Source organism: Leiobunum rupestre, chromosome 7 (assembly GCF_980474605.1).
Source record: "Leiobunum rupestre chromosome 7, qqLeiRupe1.1.hap1, whole genome shotgun sequence".
NCBI lineage: Eukaryota > Metazoa > Arthropoda > Arachnida > Opiliones > Sclerosomatidae > Leiobunum > Leiobunum rupestre.
Genome location: NC_143390.1, coordinates 25,234,432 through 25,256,196, shown reverse-complemented (window position 1 = coordinate 25,256,196; position 21,765 = coordinate 25,234,432). Strand labels below are relative to the sequence as shown.

Below are 21,765 nucleotides of genomic sequence, written 5' to 3'. Positions count from 1 at the left end.
AAGCAAATCCAAAATATTTAAATACAGGCACAACATGCGAATATGTGTAAAGCACTAATAATTACAAATTTAAATGTTTTTTAAGGAATGCTCCAGAGACCTTCCAGTTTGTGGATGAAATAGCCCTGTAATTGATAAATAATTACCAATAAATTGAATTATTCGTATTAACCTTAGCTATTATACATTTCTAGAGATGGCCAATCAACTAAAGAAAATGGCGGCGATAGCAATCCTTTTCAGAGGATATTTAATGCTGTGGCACGACATCACAAGTGGAATTTCTATTTCCAGTAAGATTGCTATCAATTTGGACTTGTTGTTCATAGTAATACAAATGTTGTTATAGGTTTCGATGATGGTCAATATGGTGAAAGTGTTCAAAGCCCTACACATAGCTTCTAAGAGCACAACGAAGCCAGTACCACCCCAATTGTAGCTGTTCCGAGTGCTTCGCCAGAAGTGGTATCAAAAACATCTGCAGATAAAATTTATAACATTAGTATGAATAATATTTGCAAAAAAAAAGGGCAATACCTGGCGGGGAGATGGTTTTATAATATCCACTACTAGCAGTTTCTGGCTGCTTGGCCGTCATCAGTCGTAGGCAGGGAAACTTCCACTTCAAGCTCATCCATATTCTTCTTATAGTTCTCTCGTGTTCAAGGAGAGAATTGGTGATGTTCTGGACGGTTTTGCATCTGAGGAAAAAAAGCTCGCAGTTGAAATTGTCGAGTCAAAGGAAACTCAGCAAGAAATAAGGGACACTTTGATCCGAGTAGCTGATACCTCAGAGAAGAATACTTCAGCTCTTGAAGTAGTGGCCGACAGTTGTAGAAGGTTCGCTGATGCGCTTGAAAGACTGGTGGCTTGTGAAGAGCGAAAGACGGAAGCAATAAGCCAGCTATTGCTAGCAGTCACTTTTGGTCAATTGCAGCCACCTGTTATGGTAGATTAGGCGTTAAATTAATTTTTCTGGTTATGATGCCAGAGGATTTAGGCCTGAACCCAATTTCAGTTATTTAAATCGAATGTGGGGATAGGATACCTCGTAAAAAACACACCATTATTTCTACCTTCAGGGTGGTGTGGAAATGAAATAACTCACATGATTTTTTATTCATAAAAATGTTATATAAAATTTGACGATACCTTTACAAGCTGTTGTCTCTTCTATAAATTGCATTTTCTTCTAAGCCTAACGCAGCTATTGCGGCGACAGCAGCAACAGCTTCGGGAAGCGCCATAGTGAAAAATGATACCAAAATGGCGGAACAAGCGCCGGAAGTCAAAATATTACGTAACACTCATGACGTAACCACAGCCAATAGAAAAGCAAAGGCAAGAGAATTCCCGCCAAACATTTCAGCCAACCGGAGCTTCTTTAGCAAGAGGGCGGTTCCCTTCTTGCCTAGGGGGTCACGCAGAATACGGCTGGTTGAGTTCTTGAAGTAGTCGAGTGGTTAGACAGTTTAATTTAGTTAGTTTTTAATGAATAATGCCTATAGATAACGAATCCTGCAAATTAGATCGCAGAGGGAGGAAAAGGATCATCGAAGCTAAGAATAAAGCCAGGCCAGGTATGTCTTTCAAAACGTGTACTTAGTTGACTGTCCGGCCTATTTTTAGGGATCTTTAATAGGCCTTGGTCTTTATATAGTGCATTTGAATCAAATTGAAAATTAAATACAAATTGTCTACTGGGTGACTGCACCTCCAACCAGAAATTTTTAAAGGATATTGTCAAAACTCTTTTTAAAAATGGATCAAATCGAACGAGAGGCATATTTGGGCTTTAAACCCCAAAAAGAGTTGCTTTACAATAAATTTTTACCTTACACTGACAAATTGGACAAAGAATCGCAAGAGCTTTTAGTTGCAATCAAAACTCATCTTGGGAGAGCGGTTACATTAAGAGAAGTCAATCCCGGTGTTACTTACTGGACATGGCAACTTGTGAAATATATCCAGCTGTATGGAAGGAAATTTTCTAAAACAGACCATATACTGTTCATAAAATTAGCTTTTGAACTAATAATCATTCCCGAATTGGAAATGGATGTAATACAGCAACTTGCTCATCTGCTGTCCTTACTCTTAAAGAAAAAGGAGCTTTTATCTCGCGATGACTTGCAAATACCTTGGCGTCCATTATATGAACTATTTGAAAGAATTTTATATTCTCCATATGAACATATGGAAATGCTCTTATTGCCAGCAACTATGGAATCTACTTTAAAATCCCTGATAAGGTCTTGCAGAGTGTATTTCTCTGCAGATTCAACTCAAGAAATGCTGGACGAATGGCGATCCTTATTATGTCCCTTTGATATTGCTATGAACAAAGGAATGGCTTATTTTGATCTATTTTTACCGACCCACCTTCCACCCAAAGAACATTCAAAAGGGTTTCGTTTATGGTTTGACGAATTTATGGAAATCTGGAGTTCTTCCCATAATTCCCCTTCTTGGGAGAACAATATGGTTTGGTTATTTGCCCGCCTGGCAGCCTCCAATGTTGGTTACATAGATTGGGATAAACATATGCCTGCTATATTCACAAGGTTGCTAAGAAGCCTAAATTTGCCTGGTGGCTTTAATGGGATTCAAGTACAACAAGGCCACTGTACTTACGAAACAAATGCCATAGTTATTTGGATTGTAGCCATGTTGGGTGGGGGAGGTCGATGTCAGGAACACATTGATCATCTTTTTAAAATGTTGGAGTCTTACTATCACCCGTCAAATAATGGAAAGTGGATCATTAAGCTGCAAAAACTGTTGTCTAAACTGCCTGCCATTTTGGTAAAGCGAATTCACGAAGAAAGATACAAACAAGTTGGCTGGCAAACTCCCATTCCAGATGCTCACAAACTAACTAACGAGGATATCACTAAGCTAGTATCTAGTATGAAGAATGTGGTTTTCTTGGCCATTTTCAGCAAAGGTGGAAGCGGAGACTCTGCAACTGCCTTAAAAAATCTTTCTCTTCTCAGACCAGAAATGATGATCCCACCGCTTTTGGATCGACTTTATTCAGCTTTAGAAACTCTTACCGAGCCACATAGATTAACTGCCACAATGCATTGCATGGTTGCTGTTTCCAGATCTCTGGTTAGAGGTGGGAAATACTTTCCGGAAGGACCTTCTCATATCTTACCTCTATTGACGAGTTCACTACCTGGTATTGACCCTAATGACATCAAGAAATGCATGGTTACCTTCCAATTTATATCAACGTTCACCACTTTAGTACCACTGACTGACTGCTCAAATGCGGTTAACTACAGAAATGACTTAACCCCGCTTGAATATGACTTGTGCTTAGCCACAGCTCAATTTGAAGATTTTGTCTTACAATTTATGGATCGTTGCTTTATTTTAATTGAAAACAGCAGTCTCGAGAATACCTCTCGCCTGGATAGAGAAACTGAAAAAATGAATGCCGAAGAAAGCATACTCGGAGTAGCATTGTCTTCCACCTTTACCAGCATACTGTCTCAGAGTTCACCAAAAATTTTGGAATCTGCAGTTAGGAAACTGTACACTTTCATATCTAACCACATTTTGGAAATTAGAGTTTCTGGAAAATTAGCGGCCAACATGTGTCGTTCCGCCTCTCGATGCAATGGCAAATTATCATTAAAGTCATTCTTGCCACACACATCAAGATTAGTCCTAAATTTGACAGATAGTGATGATGTTTTAAAAGAAGAAAAATTAGATGACGAGCTTTTGTTTAATCTCTTGGTTCTCTCTGAAATTGTCAGATGTGATGGTCAACATCTTATACCATACTCTGATTCCCTAAAGAAGGTCTTAAGAAGAACGCTTCAGCTCACTTCAAAACAAGGATATACCTTATCATGCGCCCTATTAAGGCACACTCTCAGGGCTTTGACTATGACGTACGCATTAGATTTTAGAAGCGTTCCCAGACCTGATTCTATTATTGACGATGATACTTTCAAGGACTATCTACCAATTCGAGATTGGGGCAAATCTGGTAATATCCATGACCTTCAAATTCAGTGGCATATTCCAAACCAGGATGAACTGGACCTAGCTGTTGAAATTCTTGAAGATTTTATGAAACCAGAATTGGAAAAGTTGAGGAACTTTAGTAATGGGGAAAGCATTTTGACCAGAGAAGAATTGCTCCAAAGTTTAACCATTATCTTAGATTGTGTTATGGGAGCCGGAGAGGCCTTGCCCATATGGTCTGAGGAAAATATAGACATTATTGAATCTTGCGTTCCTTTACACTTTGTCCGGGTAAGAGAGTCTGGCACTGTTGGAATAAATTTCAGAGATGGTAGCAATATAAGAGAAGTTTGTGCCAATGTAATCAATCGAGTTATGGAGAAAATACTTGAGGTTCTGGAAGATGACACCAAATCGCTTTTCCAAGTTGTAAAGCTTTTTAAGGCTCTGATGTTTCACTGGGGAGTTGCTAGGGAAGATTTTGATAAGAGATGGAAAGGATTTCATGTAGTCAAGAAAGCTCTCGAAGATAAAATATCCGGGGTCAAGAAACATATTAGGGGCTTGCTAGTAGACAGGGCAGTTCTTCAGCATGAAAGCCGTTTGCAAGAGAAAAGTAAATGCCCATTCACTCCGCTTCACAAGGAAATGACTCATAATCTCCTGAAGTTATCCATAAGTCATTACAGCCAAGTTAGAATCAAGGCGCAAAGTGTAATGCAACTCTGCCTTCAGAATTTCCCATTTTCCTATCGTATCTTCATTCCAGACGTTGTCAGAAGTTTGCAGAAAGACCCTAAAGAAAATCATGAAGAATTTAAGGGATCTTTATATTTTTTAGTTGGCCAGAAACAAAACACCATTCTCACTGTCAATGACTGGCAAGTAGTTAACCAAGTTTGGCCAGCTTTGGTAGCATCATTACCATCTGAAAAACCTTCCATCATTCGACTTCTAGAGCATATTTCAGAAAGCATTCGCAAATACCTTGAAACCATGCAAATAAATCTAGAGGTACCTGACAGAGTTGTTGAACAAGCAAAAGGATTTTGGACAAGTGGAAATCCTCTCCCTAGTCGGCCATTATCAACGAATGATGAAATTTCTGGTGGAATCAAACTTCTCGAAAATGTTTCCAAAGAAAACTTGAATTACTATTTAAATACAATCGAATCAGTCTTGGATTTATCAGAAAGTGGTAATCTGCATTGGCGTCATTACAATCTAGCAACGATAATGTTGGGCTTACTTACACGGCATGACATTGATTCGTCACCCAGATTCGTCAATTTCTTTGTCAAAAATTTAATTCATGACACGTTGGCAATTAGAAAGATCTCAATATCAGTAGTTGCGGCAATTTTGAAACAACAGAAGCAGCAACACGCTAAGAAACCAATCAACCTGGAAGCTCTTACAAACGGAGAGTGTGTTTCCCAAACACTGGAGAAATTTGTAGGCAGTGTATCGAAGAAAAGCAGTATTAGACCCCAATCGAATATTTGGATGCAATACAACAGCTCTTTGATTCCCGACACCCTAGAAAAATGGAACCAGTCTGTCTATATACATAAAACTCACATTGGATTCTACGATTGGCCTAAACCATTTTTGGTTTATGATAACGATGACCAACAACCCATATTGGACCGAAAATTAACAGACCTGAAGAATTCTGAAGTATCCATATACAAGTCATTTACCGACCCTCAGTTTATCAAGAGTTTAATTACGTTCCTATCTTTGGAAGAACGAAAAGGACATGACAAGTTCAATGCCAAGCGATTTTATTTTTTTAAGGGTCTTTTCCGCAATTTTGGAGATACCTTTTTACCTATGTTTATCCCACATTTGAAAGAGTTAGTCTCAGATGTTCAAGAAAGCAATCAAAGATGCGCGGCTGAAATATTGGCGGGTCTCTTGAGAGGAAGTAAACACTGGCCTTTCGAGAAGATGAATAAACTCAAAGAGGAATTAATCCCCATTCTGACCATTGTTTTTGAAAAGATAACTCCAGAAACTGTTGGAGATTGGGGAACTTGTATCGCTACAGCATCCGAAAGCCGAGATCCCAACAAGTATTACTGGCTCTTTGAATTATTGATGGAAAATCCGATTAGAGGAGAAGGGGGTTCTTTCTTGGAATCAAGTCGCTTATACCTGCTGTTGGGAGTTTTGGCACAGCAAGAATGACGCATTTTCGAGCTTTTGCATCGCCTATTGGAGTATTTGGAACCGCACATGACTCATGGATTTCAGAATGTCCGGGAGAAACTTGGTAGCATATTGTGCAATATATTTCTATACGATATACAAATACCAGCAGCGGCTGATTGTTTGCAATTAGCTCCCAAACGTTCTCAGTTTATAACAAAAATCGGCGCACAAATGAAAGTACTGACAAATGATAATGCAAAAACCGAGAACAATTGTCTTGATGTGGATTTCATGTCGAAGGAGAGGAAAGACGCTGTCAATCTTTTCAAAACAATCTGTAAATGGTTGATGTCTAGCATACCCCGCACGGTTCATTCTGTTCCCAAAGACACCTACACTTTTCTGCCACTCCTTTGCACATTGAAAAGTGACACTACTGATGATGAACTTCAGCTTGATTGCATGTACACTTTAGCTATGTTGGGTCATGCTATGATCTTACCGGAGAGCACAGAAGCGGCCATCTCCACCGTTAAGGAAATCACCGAGAAAAGCTCTTGGCATGCGCGGTCAGCTGCTTTGTCCTTCTTGCAATTGATGGTTTTCAGCAACATGTTCAACATTATGGATAATCCTGACTGGGTCAGGGATATTGGCTCTCTGGTGCTTAATCTTCTAGATGATGAACAACTCGAAGTTCGCGAATGCGCAGCCGAATGTCTAGGTGGGCTTTTGCATTGTGAATTTCTCAAAGTAAACAAAGAACTTTTGGACAGATTCAAAAAATCTTGTAACACCAAATTGAGAAAGAAGAAACTCAACCCAAACTCCCTTTTAAAAACTGTTGAGTTGGCTGACTTGATTAAGAGACACGGTGGTGTCCTGGGACTTTGTGCTTGCGTCAACGCTTACCCCTATGATGTGCCCGATTTTTTGCCAGAAATTTTAGTTATTTTAGGAGACCATTTAAATGATCCAGCACCAATTCCCACAACAGTGAAAAAAGTTCTGCAAAACTTCAGACGAACTCATCATGACAACTGGCGAGACCACAAGCTGAAGTTTACAGATGACCAACTCGTAGTCATCACAGATTTATTGGTGTCTCCCAGTTATTACGCGTAGGCTATTTAGGTATAAATGAAATGTAAAATTTACTCAGTGAATTTTATTTTGCTTAAGAGTATATTTTATCATCATTTTCTTGAACTTTCAAATGAAAAACTTATTTAAAAAATATAAGAAAGAAACTATATCGGTGTAAAAGATTTGCTGTGTTATAGATAAAGACTGGATTGTTGAAATGTATTTTATTTTCTGAATATTTTTTTTTAAGACGAAACTTAAAAACAACAATATTATTGTAAATCATGTGTTTCAAATATTTGATTCAGAAGTGTTTTTAGCTCTTTTGACTATAGATTGTCAAAGGAAATTTTATTTTTAAATCCTTTTTTTTGACATATCCTTTAAAACTAAAAAGGTTGAAGGCCGCAGTCACTATTTGATTACCCAATTGACTATGAATTTTGTTTACCAATTTGAGAGCTAGAAACATTTCTGTTAAATATATGTATGAGTTACACCTGAAAAAATGTTAAAAATTAAATTGATGATTTTTTTAATCAACTTTTGGTACATTAATAGTTATGGTATATATCTCAGTAAGTTAGTTGTATTATTATCAATTAAAAGTGGTGGGCTTTTTCCCTATTTTTTATAAAAAAAAATTTAATATCCCTACTGGTCCCCTTTACAAGGAGTCCTTATAGTGAGTTTTAGAACTAATGCTATGTTTATAAAGTGTTGATTAATTTAGGTATTTAAGCATGTGTTAATGCCGGTGCTGCTGAATTAAAAATTATAAGAAGTAATTAGTTAATTATATTTGTGCATATATGATAATAACAGAATAAACCATTCTTACAGAATTTCAAATATTTGTTAAAATGTTACATACTTGTTTGTAAAAGTCGAAATGTACTTAGCATTTTGATCAATGTTTTTAACCGTGCAACAGTGGTTTATTCTATTATCCCAGATTAGTTATTTCAAAAATACCTGTATTTCATTTTGCATCCTTTTTTCAGTTAAAAATGTTGCTTGAAAGTAATTTAAATTAATTTTTACTTTGTCCCATTTACAAGTAGATAATGACCAGTTTCATTACTTGAAAGGTTATATCCTGAAACAAATTGTAAAAAATAGGGTTAAATTTTCTTTAGAAAATTATTTTATTTTGGAAAGTTATTATAATGCTATGTATACTTGTACAAAACAAAACATTCTAATTTACAAATTAAAACTTCATATATAAATATTACTGGAAATGTTTCTTGTACGGTTAAGTTGCGTTACCTAAAAGGTTTTATTAGTTTTGAGCACGCAACTTGACTTGAGCACACAATTAGCTTGAAAGTTTGGATTGGCTATAAAAGCTTATCATGGGGTTATTGTCTTATTATACATAATTGTAGAATTAAATGAACGAGATGAGGATGGCTGGACCAAGTTGGGTTACGCCGAAAAGTTTGATTTAGATTTATCATCTCTACGCGATGATGTTGAAAGAATTGATGTCGAAGAGGTGTCTACTGATAGATTTGTAGAACAGTATGAAAAACTGTATAAACCAGTTGTAATTACTGGAATAACGGAAAATTGGAAAGCAAATTATAAATGGACGTTGCAGGTATATATAATTTTTGATAAAAATTGAGTTTAAATTAAATGATAATGTATTCCATTTTTTTATAACATTTGAAACTGCGTAGAGGCTAGCGAGGAAGTACAGAAATCAAAAATTTAAGTGTGGAGAAGATAATGAAGGCTATAGTGTGAAATTAAAAATGAAATATTTTGTTCATTATATGGAACACAATAAAGATGATAGCCCTTTGTATATTTTTGATAGCATCGGAGAGGTATAGTATTAGTATGTTTTTAAAAAAAATCAGTTTTTACTTACTAATTTTTTCAGCATCCCCGCAAGAAAAAGTTACTAGAAGACTACGATGTACCAAAATATTTTAGAGATGATCTTTTTAAATATGCCAGTGAAGAGAAAAGACCCCCTTATAGATGGTTTGTATGGACTAATTTTGTTTCGTAGTCCACTCTGTACTTTTTTCTTGTTATCTACCATACCTTGTGATTTCTCCTTTGCTCAAGTAATTATTATACCCAAATGAAATGCTTTTTTTCAGGTTTGTAATGGGATCCGCAAGGTCTGGTACTGGAATTCACATAGATCCCTTAGGAACTAGTGCCTGGAACACGCTTCTCAAAGGGCATAAAAGGTAGATTTGCTCAAGAGTCCATGACAATATCTCAGAACAATTAAGAAAGATTTGGAAATTTCAGGGAAAGTAGTTTTGTCCTTTCTGGTAATGTAAGGTGGTGTGCTCTTGTGTCTTGTGCGAGCATTGGAAAATGGCCACAAAATGCACTTAGAATTAACAATTTCTTTCAAATAACTTAAGAGCAGTTAATGAAGAAAAGTGGTTGTTTTTTATTGGAATTGGGGATAAATTAGCTACAAGAATATATAATTGCATATGTCCCAATAATTATCTGCAAGTTGGGAATAATACGATCAGTGGTTTTTTGCTAATTTTCCATGCTATGAATTGCGTTCATAACCAATTTTTAAGTATATTTTAATAGTATATCTTTTGATTACGGAAACTTTCAATTGTTGTAAGCATAAATATGCCCCAATGGATTCCTTTGTTATTGAAGCAAAGCAAGGTACTAGCGTAGCTTAATTATCATCTTTTGTTATGTAGAAAAGTATGTTCATGTTATTTTGTCAGTGTTTCAGTTGAATAGCTTGTAAGTTATTCTGCAAAAATGTGTAAAACTTGTATTTTGTCAGCAACCTAAATGGTCATTAGAAAATTTTCATATCTTTCTTAATTTTTGCGAAGTTTGTTAAAATATTGACTAATTTTTCGACTCTAATTGCTGCTTTTCAAAATAATATTATGCTTACAATTAATTCTATTGGAACAGATGGTGTTTGTTTCCTACTCACACTCTTCGGGAATTAATTAAAGTTCATCCGAATGAAGGTGGAAAACAGTGTGATGAAGCAATCACGTGGTTTACCCATATATATCCACGTACCCAAGAACCATCATGGCCCGCTGATTGCAAACCTGTTTGTTTTGGTTTATTTTGTGGTTTTAGTTAAATATTTTTCACTAATAAAATTTAACAATCTTAGCTCGAGATCCTTCAGAAACCGGGGGAAACAGTCTTCGTACCAGGAGGATGGTGGCATGTTGTAATTAACATGGATCATACCATAGCAGTCACGCAGAATTTCTGCAGTTTAACGAATTTTCCAATTGTGTGGCACAAAACGAAACGTGGAAGGCCAAAGTTGTCAATCAAGTGGTACCAAAGTTTAAAAGCAAGTAGCTTCATTTCCGCATTCGTCGGGCAACATAGCTAATTTGTAATTCTAAATACGTATATATTACATAGGAGCACCGTCCAGAATTAGCAGCGATAGCGGATTGCGTTAATGTTAATCAAGACACTGGTGTTGCGTCTGATAGTTCGTGCGGATCTAGTTCATCCTCATCTTCATCGTGTTGTTCTAGTTCAGGAGAGGAAAGCAACGATGATGTTGATTCTGGAAAAGAGAGCCTTGGTGACAGGAAACGAAAGAGGTTGTAAAACTTATAAAAAAAACTATTTATGAAACCAAGTTACAATTCTTAAAATAAAGCTGAAATTAGGTTACATTATTGAAAAGTTGACGAACATATGTCTGATTTTATTTCTTTATTCGCAAACCTTTTTTAGAAAAAGATCAGCCAGTCATGATAAGGATGAAAGGAGCCAACGGCATAATCGTCGTAAATAGGCTTAAAATGAATTTCCAAGATACAATTTTGTGTTTTCTTCCATTTTATTATTTAATAACAAAGATTCAACGTGCCTTCTTCCATCGGTTTTAAACTTAGTTTTATACGAATTTGCTTGCTTAAGTTTATTACACCGTTTTTGTTTAAATCAAAACATTTTTTAATAAGTTACAAATTAAATACAAGTGCACTTCTAAAATTAGAATAACTATTGTTTAATATTTTTTCAATTTAGTCATTATCATAAAAGCCAAATTATTTTTTTTTAATTTTAAGTCTGGTAAACGTAACGAAAAAAGTGTATTGAAATATTTTGACATATTGTAATAAACAAGAAGGTAAATTAAGAAATTAATATCAAATTGATAGTTTTTGTATTTTTTTTTGCAGTTTGAGTATTTAAGTTTTTTTATTTTGTGTTATATTTCGTAAGTTGAAGGTTAGATGACGCTAGCACATTAAGACCAAATTTAGCGATTGCCTAAGCTAGATGGCGTCCGGCACTCTACGAATCAAAATTTAAGGGAATAGGCGTATATTGTTATTTACGACAACATAAGATTTAAGATTTATTTGTTGACAACCCTTTTGGAACAGGGCGGCTCCATCCCAAACGAGGAGCACAGTCGAAAAAAATTAAAAATACATACACAAAACCAGCATTGAATAAAATTCAGGAAATACCAAAAACCCATCCAGAAATTTACAGCACAAATAAAACCCGCCAAAAACCCAATTTAAAATAAGCATATAAATAAAAAAACCATATATATATATAATACGATAGGGTCTGCTAGATGGCGGTAGCTGTTCTATTCGTCCCTTTTTCCCTTCAACTTCTAAATGCGCCTAGGAAGCCAGGTTAGTTAGCAACGCGAAACCGAGAGATGGTGTTCGCCGCGCGCCGTTTGCAGATATCGTGTGATTGACATTTACTTCAGTTCTCACTATTTTAACTAGATTTCAAATTAAAGACTTTAAACAATCGAAAAGCGGTGCAAAATTTTTCGAAGAACGTAAATCCCTGAAATAATTTTATTAGTTATAGAGTACGCGAAACGCGTTTCTGTGAGCCGAGGCCCGTATAATGCCCCCGGAAGATACACCGATGGATGTAAAATTCCAAAACATCTCGACGTGATATCGGTGAGAGGGTATCAGGGATTCCCGTTCAAGTTCTAGGTCGTCGAAGGAAATCCCATTTGCAATTCAAACGATACATGTAAGTAGGCATTTATATTATTGCTTTCTTGATTAGCATTTAAAAAAACGCTAGTTGTTTGAACAATTTTGGGGCATTAATTTCGAATATCCTACTGTATTTCTAAGAAATGGCTAACGTGTGGTGTCGTTTTAGCTCTAAAGCTAAGGAGTTTTAGTTAAGCGATAAAGAAAAAACTCTTTCGCCAGAAAATTCGACGGTTGCTTACGCTTCGTTAAACTTTCGGCTAATTTTATTGATTAGATAGATCCCGGTTGAAAAAAGAAGATTAACCTTTTCCGAACCATTTCCTCGGTGTAAATGATGTTTCCACGTTTTTTTTACTCCCAGTAAATAGTCACTGTTGCCTGATGTTTCTTTACCCATCAAAGCAAATGTACGTTGAACTTAACCTTTCCCCGCGATAATGTAGGGTATATAAAAATGGGAAGCGGCTAATAAATCATCAAAATTCTCCATCCATTTTTAAAACCCGCGTATCAAAGAATGGAATAAAAAAAATTGATTTATTACGGATGCCAGAAAGAATTCAAAAGTACGTAGTTAAGGCCTACTAAATAATAATTTGGCGCGCGGGTGGAAAATGACGTTAAACTTTTGTCAGGGGAGAGGGGTCAGCTACTCTTAAAGTTTGTGGACGCGTAAATGTAGTTCCAAGTAGGGTTACTCTGGATTTTTGTCTCGGCTTGTTACACGCTTCATCATCCGTATCGTTATTTTTTTTAACTGTTTTTCTAACCGTTGGTCGTGGTCGCAACCGGTTATAACGAAATATTGAACGAATTTAATTAGAAATGGATTAAGTACAGGGGATGGGCTTACAAATATTTATACCCCCTTAGCTCGCCTTAAATCGATTTGCCATAAGCCATCCTTGCCCGGACAATCTCTCTTAAACGTGGGCCTGATATTGACGCTGGGCTTTCACGTCGCTGCATATTTACGTTGACTACTTACATACTGATTACTTAATGGCTAGGGTTGTAAAGTAATCGGGAACTAACACTCAATGGGTACGTTCAGTAGAGCTCATCGACTAAAAAGCGCTGTTTCTTTAAAACTGTAACCGCTGAGCTCTGTCGTCATAATGACGTAGAAATTTGTTGAACGGGTATTGTTTAGTAATCGATTCTTTTTAAAATGGCGGCAAATAATTTTTCCGGGCAAGAAAATCGAAAAAAACGAAAACTTCTGTATTTGATCGTAAATGAACTTGTTACCGATGAAATAATTGAAAATGGTGGTGTTAATATTTGTTACACTCCTAACTATTCTAAAAAAACTAAAAATTGCGCCGCATTAATTGCAACAACATTCACTAATTCTAAGCCTCGGTCTAGACCTGTAAGAATAACAGACTATGTGGAAAGTGTAGTACCATATTATACAGAAAAAGATTTTAAATCTCATTTTCGAATGAGCAGGACCGCTGTTGATGAATAAAAGTAAACAAAACTAATTTCAATTTGTGCATTAGGAATTAATCAATATTTATGGAGGAGCTGTTGCTAATGAAAAAATGTGCGTTGCCATACCAATAGAGAAACGGGTGTTAGGTTCGTTGTGGCTTCTGTCAACACCTGAGTCATTCAGGAGCATTGGAGATCGTTTCGATCTATCAAAGGGAAACGCACATTATGTGTTCATTGAATTCGTTCGAATAGTGTCAAAATTAACACAACAATACATTACATGGCCTACTACAGAAAAAATGAACCAAACAATGACAGTCTGTGAAACAAAATATGGTTTCCCTATGACAGTTGGTGCAGTTGATGGCTGTCACATCGACATAAAGGAGCCAAATGAAGATAAAAATGCGTACTATAATCGTAAGAAGAGAACATCGATATTATTACAAGGTAATTTAATTTGGATGTGAACTTTTGTTAAAAATATTATAAATATTTATTTTTCATAGGCATTTGTAATGAAACATTAATATTCATTGATTGTTGCTGTGGATGGCCTGGTTCTGTCCACGATGCGAGAATGTGGCGTTTGAGTGCGATTTACCAGTTCCTCAAAAATGGCTTAAGGAGTGATGATAATGGGCACATTCTGGGTGACAGCGCGTACCCGCTAGACAAATTCGTAATGACTCCTTTCAAAGAAAATGGACATCGTACAATTCAGGAAAGAGCGTACAATACTTGCCATAGTTCAGCTCGCCAGATGATAGAAAGGGCATTTGCGTTGTTAAAGGGCCGTTTCCGCAGACTAAAATACTTAGACATGTCTTTAGTAGCTGAAATTTCAGAAGTGATTATGACTGCATGCATTTTGCATAATTTTATTTTGAGGCACGATGGAGATGATGATGTGGGTGATTATATAGATGAAAATTTTGAACATGTAACAGCTGAAATAATGGAAGAGGCTGATAATACTAATTCAGAAGCTGCAAAGATGAAAAGAAATGATATTGCAAGAAATATAAGGCTTCCCAGACAATTGCAAGACATTTAAAGCTGTCTTAACACCTATGTAAAATTTGGTTATGCATTTGCGAAATAAATTTTATTATTTCTTGAAGTTATTTGAGCTTTGTTAAAAATTACTTAATAAAGATAGTTATCATTTCTACATTTTCATTAACGAATCAACCATTTTAGACAAAACTTCATTTTTTTTATCTAATCTTTTCAAAAGTTCATTTTGAAAAGTTTGGGTTTGTATACCAATTGTTTTTGCTTGTTCTAAGCAAAATCTTGCAAAACTTTCGTCTAAAAAATAAAACAAAATTAATTATAACGTAGTTCCTTTCTACATCCATGATAAAATTAACCACGTGAAAGCATGCCCTATGACAGTAAACAATAACAAACGCCAAGGCTTAAAGATATACGATGGATTACATTAAAAAGACAAGTGTTATAATTAATATATCAAACAATAGAATACCTCTTAATATCCTTGCGTGATCTCCGGGTCTCACGGCAATCATATAACAATTTTTATCATTGTCAAGGAGCGCTACTTCAATTAACTGCTCTTCAGAAGAAGTCGCCATTTTCTTAGATTGGCTACGCGTTTTACGTCACACTAACTAAAAAACCGACTCTTCGAGCCGATGACTTGATGGCTCATCGATGAGCCATCGTGACGTCAAACTGGAAACGCAAAAAAGCGTACAGTGAAAAATCGATGTCAGCGCTTACTCATCGGTGTCAGCGCTGAGCTCTGCTGAACGTACCCCAAAGCTTTGGCTGTGGCCGCCATGTTGGGTAGAATATTTTTCAATTGGAAAAAGCATGGGTGACGTCGTGTGACGTAGAACTGTTAGCTCTATACGATAACTCTGTATCTTTCCGACCATTTCCGGACTTTTTGGTGTCTAAGGCCTTTGACCGACACCACGAGTTTGTTCTCAAAAAAAAAAAGAATCGTACCTTATCCCAAGTGTCAGGTGACCTTTTACCGAGACTGGATCTGATATTCCGCAGAGCTTTAAAACGCGGCCAATTAAAAGAAGGGCGTTGTTGGGGTGTAGGAGCCATTATTAGGGCTAAGATCCAGCCGTGAGCCCCTGAAGGGTGTCTACGACGGATTTTAGAAACCAATTTTTTCGTCGCTTTTGGGTCAAATCGTTTTTCTGGAGCCTCCCTGATCACGTCGCTGCTCGTTAAAGAAAGCGATAATTTTCTGCCTTTTTATCCCCAAAAATGACTCCCCTTTTTTTATAACTACCAAGAGGGAATGGATTTTATATCCTCGTAGGCAACTTGCCGATGAAATTGCTCCAAGTCGTTTATTCCCCGTCTATAGTATTTAAATTGAGTTGTAACGCTACCACGTGCCACAACGTCATCCAAACAGTTTGCCCCACCATAATGGCTGCCAGAGTACAATATAGTGGTTGTTAGAAATGGGCATAAAAATCTAGAAATTAAAACGTAAACGCCGAAATCTAAGCAAAAATTAGTTCAAAAATATCGAAATGGGCATAAAAATCTAGAAATTAAAACGTAAACGCCGAAATCTAAGCAAAAATTAGTTCAAAAATATCGAAATGGGCATAAAAATCTAGAAATTAAAACGTAAACGCCGAAATCTAAGCAAAAATTAGTTCAAAAATATCGAAATGGGCATAAACATTTAGAAGTTAAACGTAAATGCCGAAATCCGAGCAAAACTTACTTCCAAAATATCGAAATGGGCATAAAAATTTAGAATTCAACACGAAAATCGTCCACAAAAATCTGGAAATCAGTGTCGGTTTTCCAAAATAACTTTAAGATTCAAAATCCCTTACACAAAATTTTCGATTGTCCGAGCCCTCGGCCTTCGTTCATTTACTTTTGATCTTTAGTTAAAACGAACAACGTTGATTTGAAATGTAATGATCCTTAGCTGGCCACGAAAGCGCTGACTGTGCTGTAAGGAAAATCGACCTTACGGGGGGCTATGACCGCCACAAGAGTAAATGCATTCCACGTTATTGAGCCTTAACGTTTAAATAGTTAAATAACCGTTTCAATTCATATAACGCACATTTAGTCTCTTTAGTAAACTTCGAAAAGGTGGAATAACTTTTAACGTTTTCGTTGGTTAATTCGTGTTTCCTCATTTCATCTTGCCTGTATGACGTAATAGACCAATTTAATTCGCAAATCGTGCCACGCATGCTGGCTGGAGATCGCCGTATTTACATAATGAGTCATCTTGAAAATCGAATTTTAAGTGGATCATCTTTCAGATTATTTTAAAAAGATAAATATTTTGATTCTACCTTTAAAAGTGCCAGGCTTGGCACGTTTTTGATTTTTTTTTTCATAAAAATCGAATCGATGAATTTTTCTATTTAAATCGGACTATTTTAATTTTATTGTATTTATGGATTTTTATACAATTAATGCCTCTTTTCCTGTATAATGAACGAATATTTGACGGGCCAGGGAAAAGTCAAGGAATTTGAAAAGGACCCCAACAAAAATCAGGCAAATGAATTTTGTATTAAAAATACATATTTTTCAAGATTTTTCCTCAAACCATTAATTTATTCTACAAAAATGGTCAGGGAAAATTTGGCAATTTGGTATATCTACAATAATGGTCAGGGAAAACCTGTAAATGTCAGGGAATTTAATCAGCCCACCCTGAAAAGTGCCCCTTAGCGTAACCTATTTTTCGTCGAGTTTCCTTCTCCAAAAACTCGAAATGTTCTTTATCGTATAAAATCCGCGATTATATATTCCCCCTTTGGATCTTCTTCGAAATGGAATCTGTGATGAAAATAAACGGGACTAACTCGTCTTTCCGCTAGGTCGCCATCCAATGACGTCACCAGCCAATCTCCCAGAATTCAAAATTGTCGTTTAACGAGGCTAAGTTTACATTTCCCTTCGGGTAGATACCGTATTAGGGTCAATTGGTCAAAATATCATTTCGTTTTCTCATTGTTATCAGTTTAAGGTCTCTCTTGTCTCAGTCATTTTTCGATGGGCGCATTTTTTAGCGAGATAATTTGCAAGTCCCACCGACTTACGTGTACGGTCTGTACTTTTTATTTTGTTAGTACACGCTTGAATGCTCGGAACCGATTTTAATAATTACCCGTTTCGCATTTTTGAATATAAATGGAAAATTATTCTCGGGAGCTGTTTTTGAACTTCTTAATTTAATCTTTAGCGCTCCCAGAATTCAAAATTGTCGTTTAACGAGGCTAAGTTTACATTTCCCTTCGGGTAGATACCGTATTAGGGTCAATTGGTCAAAATATCATTTCGTTTTCTCATTGTTATCAGTTTAAGGTCTCTCTTGTCTCAGTCATTTTTCGATGGGCGCATTTTTTAGCGAGATAATTTGCAAGTCCCACCGACTTACGTGTACGGTCTGTACTTTTTATTTTGTTAGTACACGCTTGAATGCTCGGAACCGATTTTAATAATTACCCGTTTCGCATTTTTGAATATAAATGGAAAATTATTCTCGGGAGCTGTTTTTGAACTTCTTAATTTAATCTTTAGCGCTTGTTATTCGACCGACCTCGATTTTTCGAACCGTAATAATTCAAGTGGAATTTTGCTTTATTTGTAATTTCTCGTTCGGAACTAACTTTGTGTTAAAAATTTAAAATTATAGCGTGAATATAAATTAATTTTATACGCGTAGGAAAAGGTTTTCTTCCAATTCTATTTAAAAGCTAAACGGTTAATTTCCTATATAAATCGAATTTTTATCGTTCCCCTTCGCTAAGCTTTGCTTTCTTGACAAAGACCGTTTGATACAAAATACAGTCTTTTGGAAATCCACGAATGGTTCCTGGAAGATATTATCCACCTACACTCGGAGATCCTGCTATCGTACTGAAGTGTCTTCTCCAGGGTTGGCAAGAACCAGTCAGACCGGTTTTAACCACCTTCCTTTAACCGGTTTTCACCACTGAGCAAAAACCACGCTTTAAACCATTTTTTTAAAGCTTTGAAAACGAGATAAATACTTTTATGTAACAATCAGGGAAATTCCAATTTTTAAGTAACAATCGGCGAAATTCCAATTTTTAAGTAGCAATCGGGGAAATTCCAATTTTTAAGTAGCAATCGGGGAAATTCCAATTTTTAAGTAACGATCGGGGAAATTCCAATTTTTAAGTAACGATCGAGGAAATTCCAATTTTTAAGTAACGATCGGGGAAATTCCAATTTTTAAGTAGCAATCGGGGAAATTCCAATTTTTAAGTAACGATCGGGGAAATTCCAATTTTTAAGTAACGATCGGGGAAATTCCAATTTTTAAGTAACGATCGGGGAAATTCCAATTTTTAAGTAACGATCGAGGAAATTCCAATTTTTAAGTAACGATCGGGGAAATTCCAATTTTTAAGTAACGATCGGGGAAATCCCAATTTTTAAGTAACGATCGGGGAAATCCCAATTTTTAAGTAACAATCGAGGAAATTCCAATTTTTAAGTAACGATCGGGGAAATTCCAATTTTTAAGTAACGATCGGGGAAATCCCAATTTTTAAGTAACGATCGGGGAAATTCCAATTTTTAAGTAACGATCGGGGAAATTCCAATTTTTAAGTAACGATCGGGGAAATCCCAATTTTTAAGTAACAATCGAGGAAATTCCAATTTTTAAGTAACGATCGGGGAAATTCCAATTTTTAAGTAACGATCGGGGAAATCCCAATTTTTAAGTAACGATCGGGGAAATCCCAATTTTTAAGTAACAATCGAGGAAATTCCAATTTTTAAGTAACGATCGGGGAAATTCCAATTTTTAAGTAACGATCGGGGAAATCCCAATTTTTAAGTAACGATCGGGGAAATTCCAATTTTTAAGTAACGATCGGGGAAATTCCAATTTTTAAGTAACGATCGGGGAAATCCCAATTTTTAAGTAACGATCGGGGAAATCCCAATTTTTAAGTAACGATCGGGGAAATTCCAATTTTTAAGTAACAAACAGGAATATGAGGGTTCAGAAAGTTGCCCTAATGAATACAGATTTGCATCAATAAGTTTTCCTTATTAAAGATTTGTCTTTATTTCTTCTTTTAAATGATAATATTGAACCAATCTAACTTAAACGACAATCATGAAATAAGTTAATCTGTTTTATTTTATCTTGCAGCTGGAAAAATCAGGGAAATATTTGTGGGAAAGCATAGAAATATCAGGGAAATCTGGTTGCCAATAGCTGTCACCAGTTAAAACATATACACTATTTTTTTCGCGGGGTCCTATATAGACCAAAATCCCGTAGAAAATTTCGGTAAAAATCCCAGAATTTCTTTCCATCAAAGACCTCTCGATTGTTGTTTACAGTTTTCTGCACTGTCAGCGTTGCCAGTTCCTGAAACTCAAATTATCGTACCAGAGCCAAAACATTATCGATTTCAAAAATACATGATCGTACGCCTGAAAACTGGCGGTAAATTTGAGTTTTCTGTGAAATACTAACGTTAATCTTGTTAAATCATTTTTTAATAACAATTAAAGTTCGACGGATTGAAATTCTAATTTTTTCAACCAATTTACAAATTATAGGACATTATCGTACGCGTAAGTTGAATTATCGAAAAATGCGTACTATATATCGTACGTCCCAAAAATGAGCCCGAAATTATCGACGTTTACGATAATTATCGTACGTCTGGCAACGCTGTTGTAACGATGTAAAAAATATCTTATTATAGAACCTGGTATAAGTGGTTTTATCCTGGTTTAAATCGGTTAAATCCTGTTCTACGCTCCTTTCTCTTGGTAAAAGGGAAAGATTACCCAAAGGGGCGTGGCTTTTCTACCGGGGATCATAAGAGGAACATATTCTATGGTAGCCTGGATAAATTCTAGACGATATTTTATTTATTGCATTATAAAGCTCGCGTATGGCAGCTTTCGCGCTACAAAAAAAAACCCTACACGAAGCAATTTTTGTTAGTAGACGTAGCGGAAATATAATATCCAATTCACGCCGTTCGTTTTATCTCGGGAGCAAAAAACCAAAAGAGATTCGACTAAAAAGACTGTCCGGAAGAAAAAATACAATTCTGAAGCTGGCAATCCTCTTTTCTCTTTTGATATTACGAGACACTCTTTAAGAGAAAAGACACAGCTCCTTTTTATATTTTTTCGCCCGTAGGAATGTAACTTACTACGTACGGTTGTAGAAAATGAGAAAACCTTTTGGAACCCAATTTAAAACGCGCTTCTGTTCAGTTTTTATCTCGCGCTAAAATAAAATTGTTCCGAGTTTAAATTTAAAAGAATTCGAAAAACATCTTCGAATATATTCGACGAGGAAAATCGTTATAGGAAAGTTTACATTTATTTATTTTGTAAATAAAGTTTAAAGTTTATAAAAAAAAGTTCTTTCAACTAACGGCGTATAAGAAAATTACAGTTTTGTGATAAGAAATAAAAATATATATATCTTTTCTCGGGTGGTGAAACTCGGGTCGATTTCTGTAAATGACACTTCGCCGCTTAGTTGATTCGTCTACTGCCTATTCTTATTGGAACCAATTGTATATTTTTTCTTTCTGTATTTTTCCACTTGAAAATAAAATTATCGTCCATTGATCGAGTAAATATCGTCGCTTGAAACAAAACCCACTTAACTCGAGGTACGTGGTTTTCGCTTTAAATAGTGATTTAAATTGTAAGATGATTTCTGATCACTAGTCCTTTATCACATTTATTCGTGACGGTATATTTTTTTCCGAAACGCACGCACCATAATTATCCCTTTACTCTTTCTAATATTTAAATCGATATATTTATCAAAATGTCCTCCAAAATGATACGTGGTTTTCGCTTTCACGCTACGATATAAGTAGAAGGAAAGTGAGGGTGTGGCATCGATCCCGGGTTCGGGTTTGGGTTCGGGATCGAAATCCGGGATTTAAGGGATGAAATGGGGGTAAAATCGTCGAAAAGTCAATGTATTTAGGGTATTTCTCGCGACGATTTGTTTTCCCGTATATCAACATATTGTGTCCAGGCCAACTTGTTCATTTATCTACGCTTATCTCGAAAGATACTTGAACGTATATCTTATCAAGTTTTATCGTAC

General features: G+C 35.9%; 4 protein-coding genes across 4 annotated transcripts in view; all 4 read left to right on the top strand.

Moving 5' to 3' along the window:
* Nucleotides 1-1,440: 1,440 nt before the first annotated feature.
* JMJD6 (Bifunctional arginine demethylase and lysyl-hydroxylase PSR) lies at nt 1,441-11,328 on the top strand. Its single transcript, XM_090153972.1, has 9 exons — nt 1,441-1,580; nt 8,619-8,833; nt 8,916-9,065; nt 9,122-9,225; nt 9,348-9,440; nt 10,156-10,303; nt 10,370-10,558; nt 10,633-10,820; nt 10,957-11,328. Exons 1-9 carry the CDS (start codon nt 1,499-1,501, stop codon nt 11,015-11,017), a joined length of 1,230 nt encoding a protein of 409 aa, XP_090010098.1. The 5' UTR covers nt 1,441-1,498; the 3' UTR covers nt 11,018-11,328.
* Nucleotides 1,443-7,770, top strand: LOC149935361 (proteasome activator complex subunit 4-like). Its single transcript, XM_090153971.1, is given in 2 exon segments — nt 1,443-1,580; nt 1,661-7,770. A coding segment is annotated over 1 exon segment (5,505 nt). The 5' UTR covers nt 1,443-1,580; nt 1,661-1,761; the 3' UTR covers nt 7,267-7,770.
* Nucleotides 11,329-11,884: 556 nt separating the features above from the next.
* The window catches only part of LOC149935357 (ecotropic viral integration site 5 ortholog-like), an 89,870-nt gene continuing 79,989 nt past the window's right edge, over nt 11,885-21,765 (top strand). The window contains exon 1 of the mRNA XM_090154740.1: nt 11,885-12,240. The gene's annotated coding sequence lies outside the window, so the exon portion shown is untranslated. The remainder of the gene's footprint in view (nt 12,241-21,765) is intronic.
* Nucleotides 13,403-14,775, top strand: LOC149935359 (uncharacterized). The gene is made up of 2 exons (XM_090181514.1): nt 13,403-14,102; nt 14,162-14,775. Exons 1-2 carry the CDS (start codon nt 13,760-13,762, stop codon nt 14,707-14,709), a joined length of 891 nt encoding a protein of 296 aa, XP_090037640.1. The 5' UTR covers nt 13,403-13,759; the 3' UTR covers nt 14,710-14,775.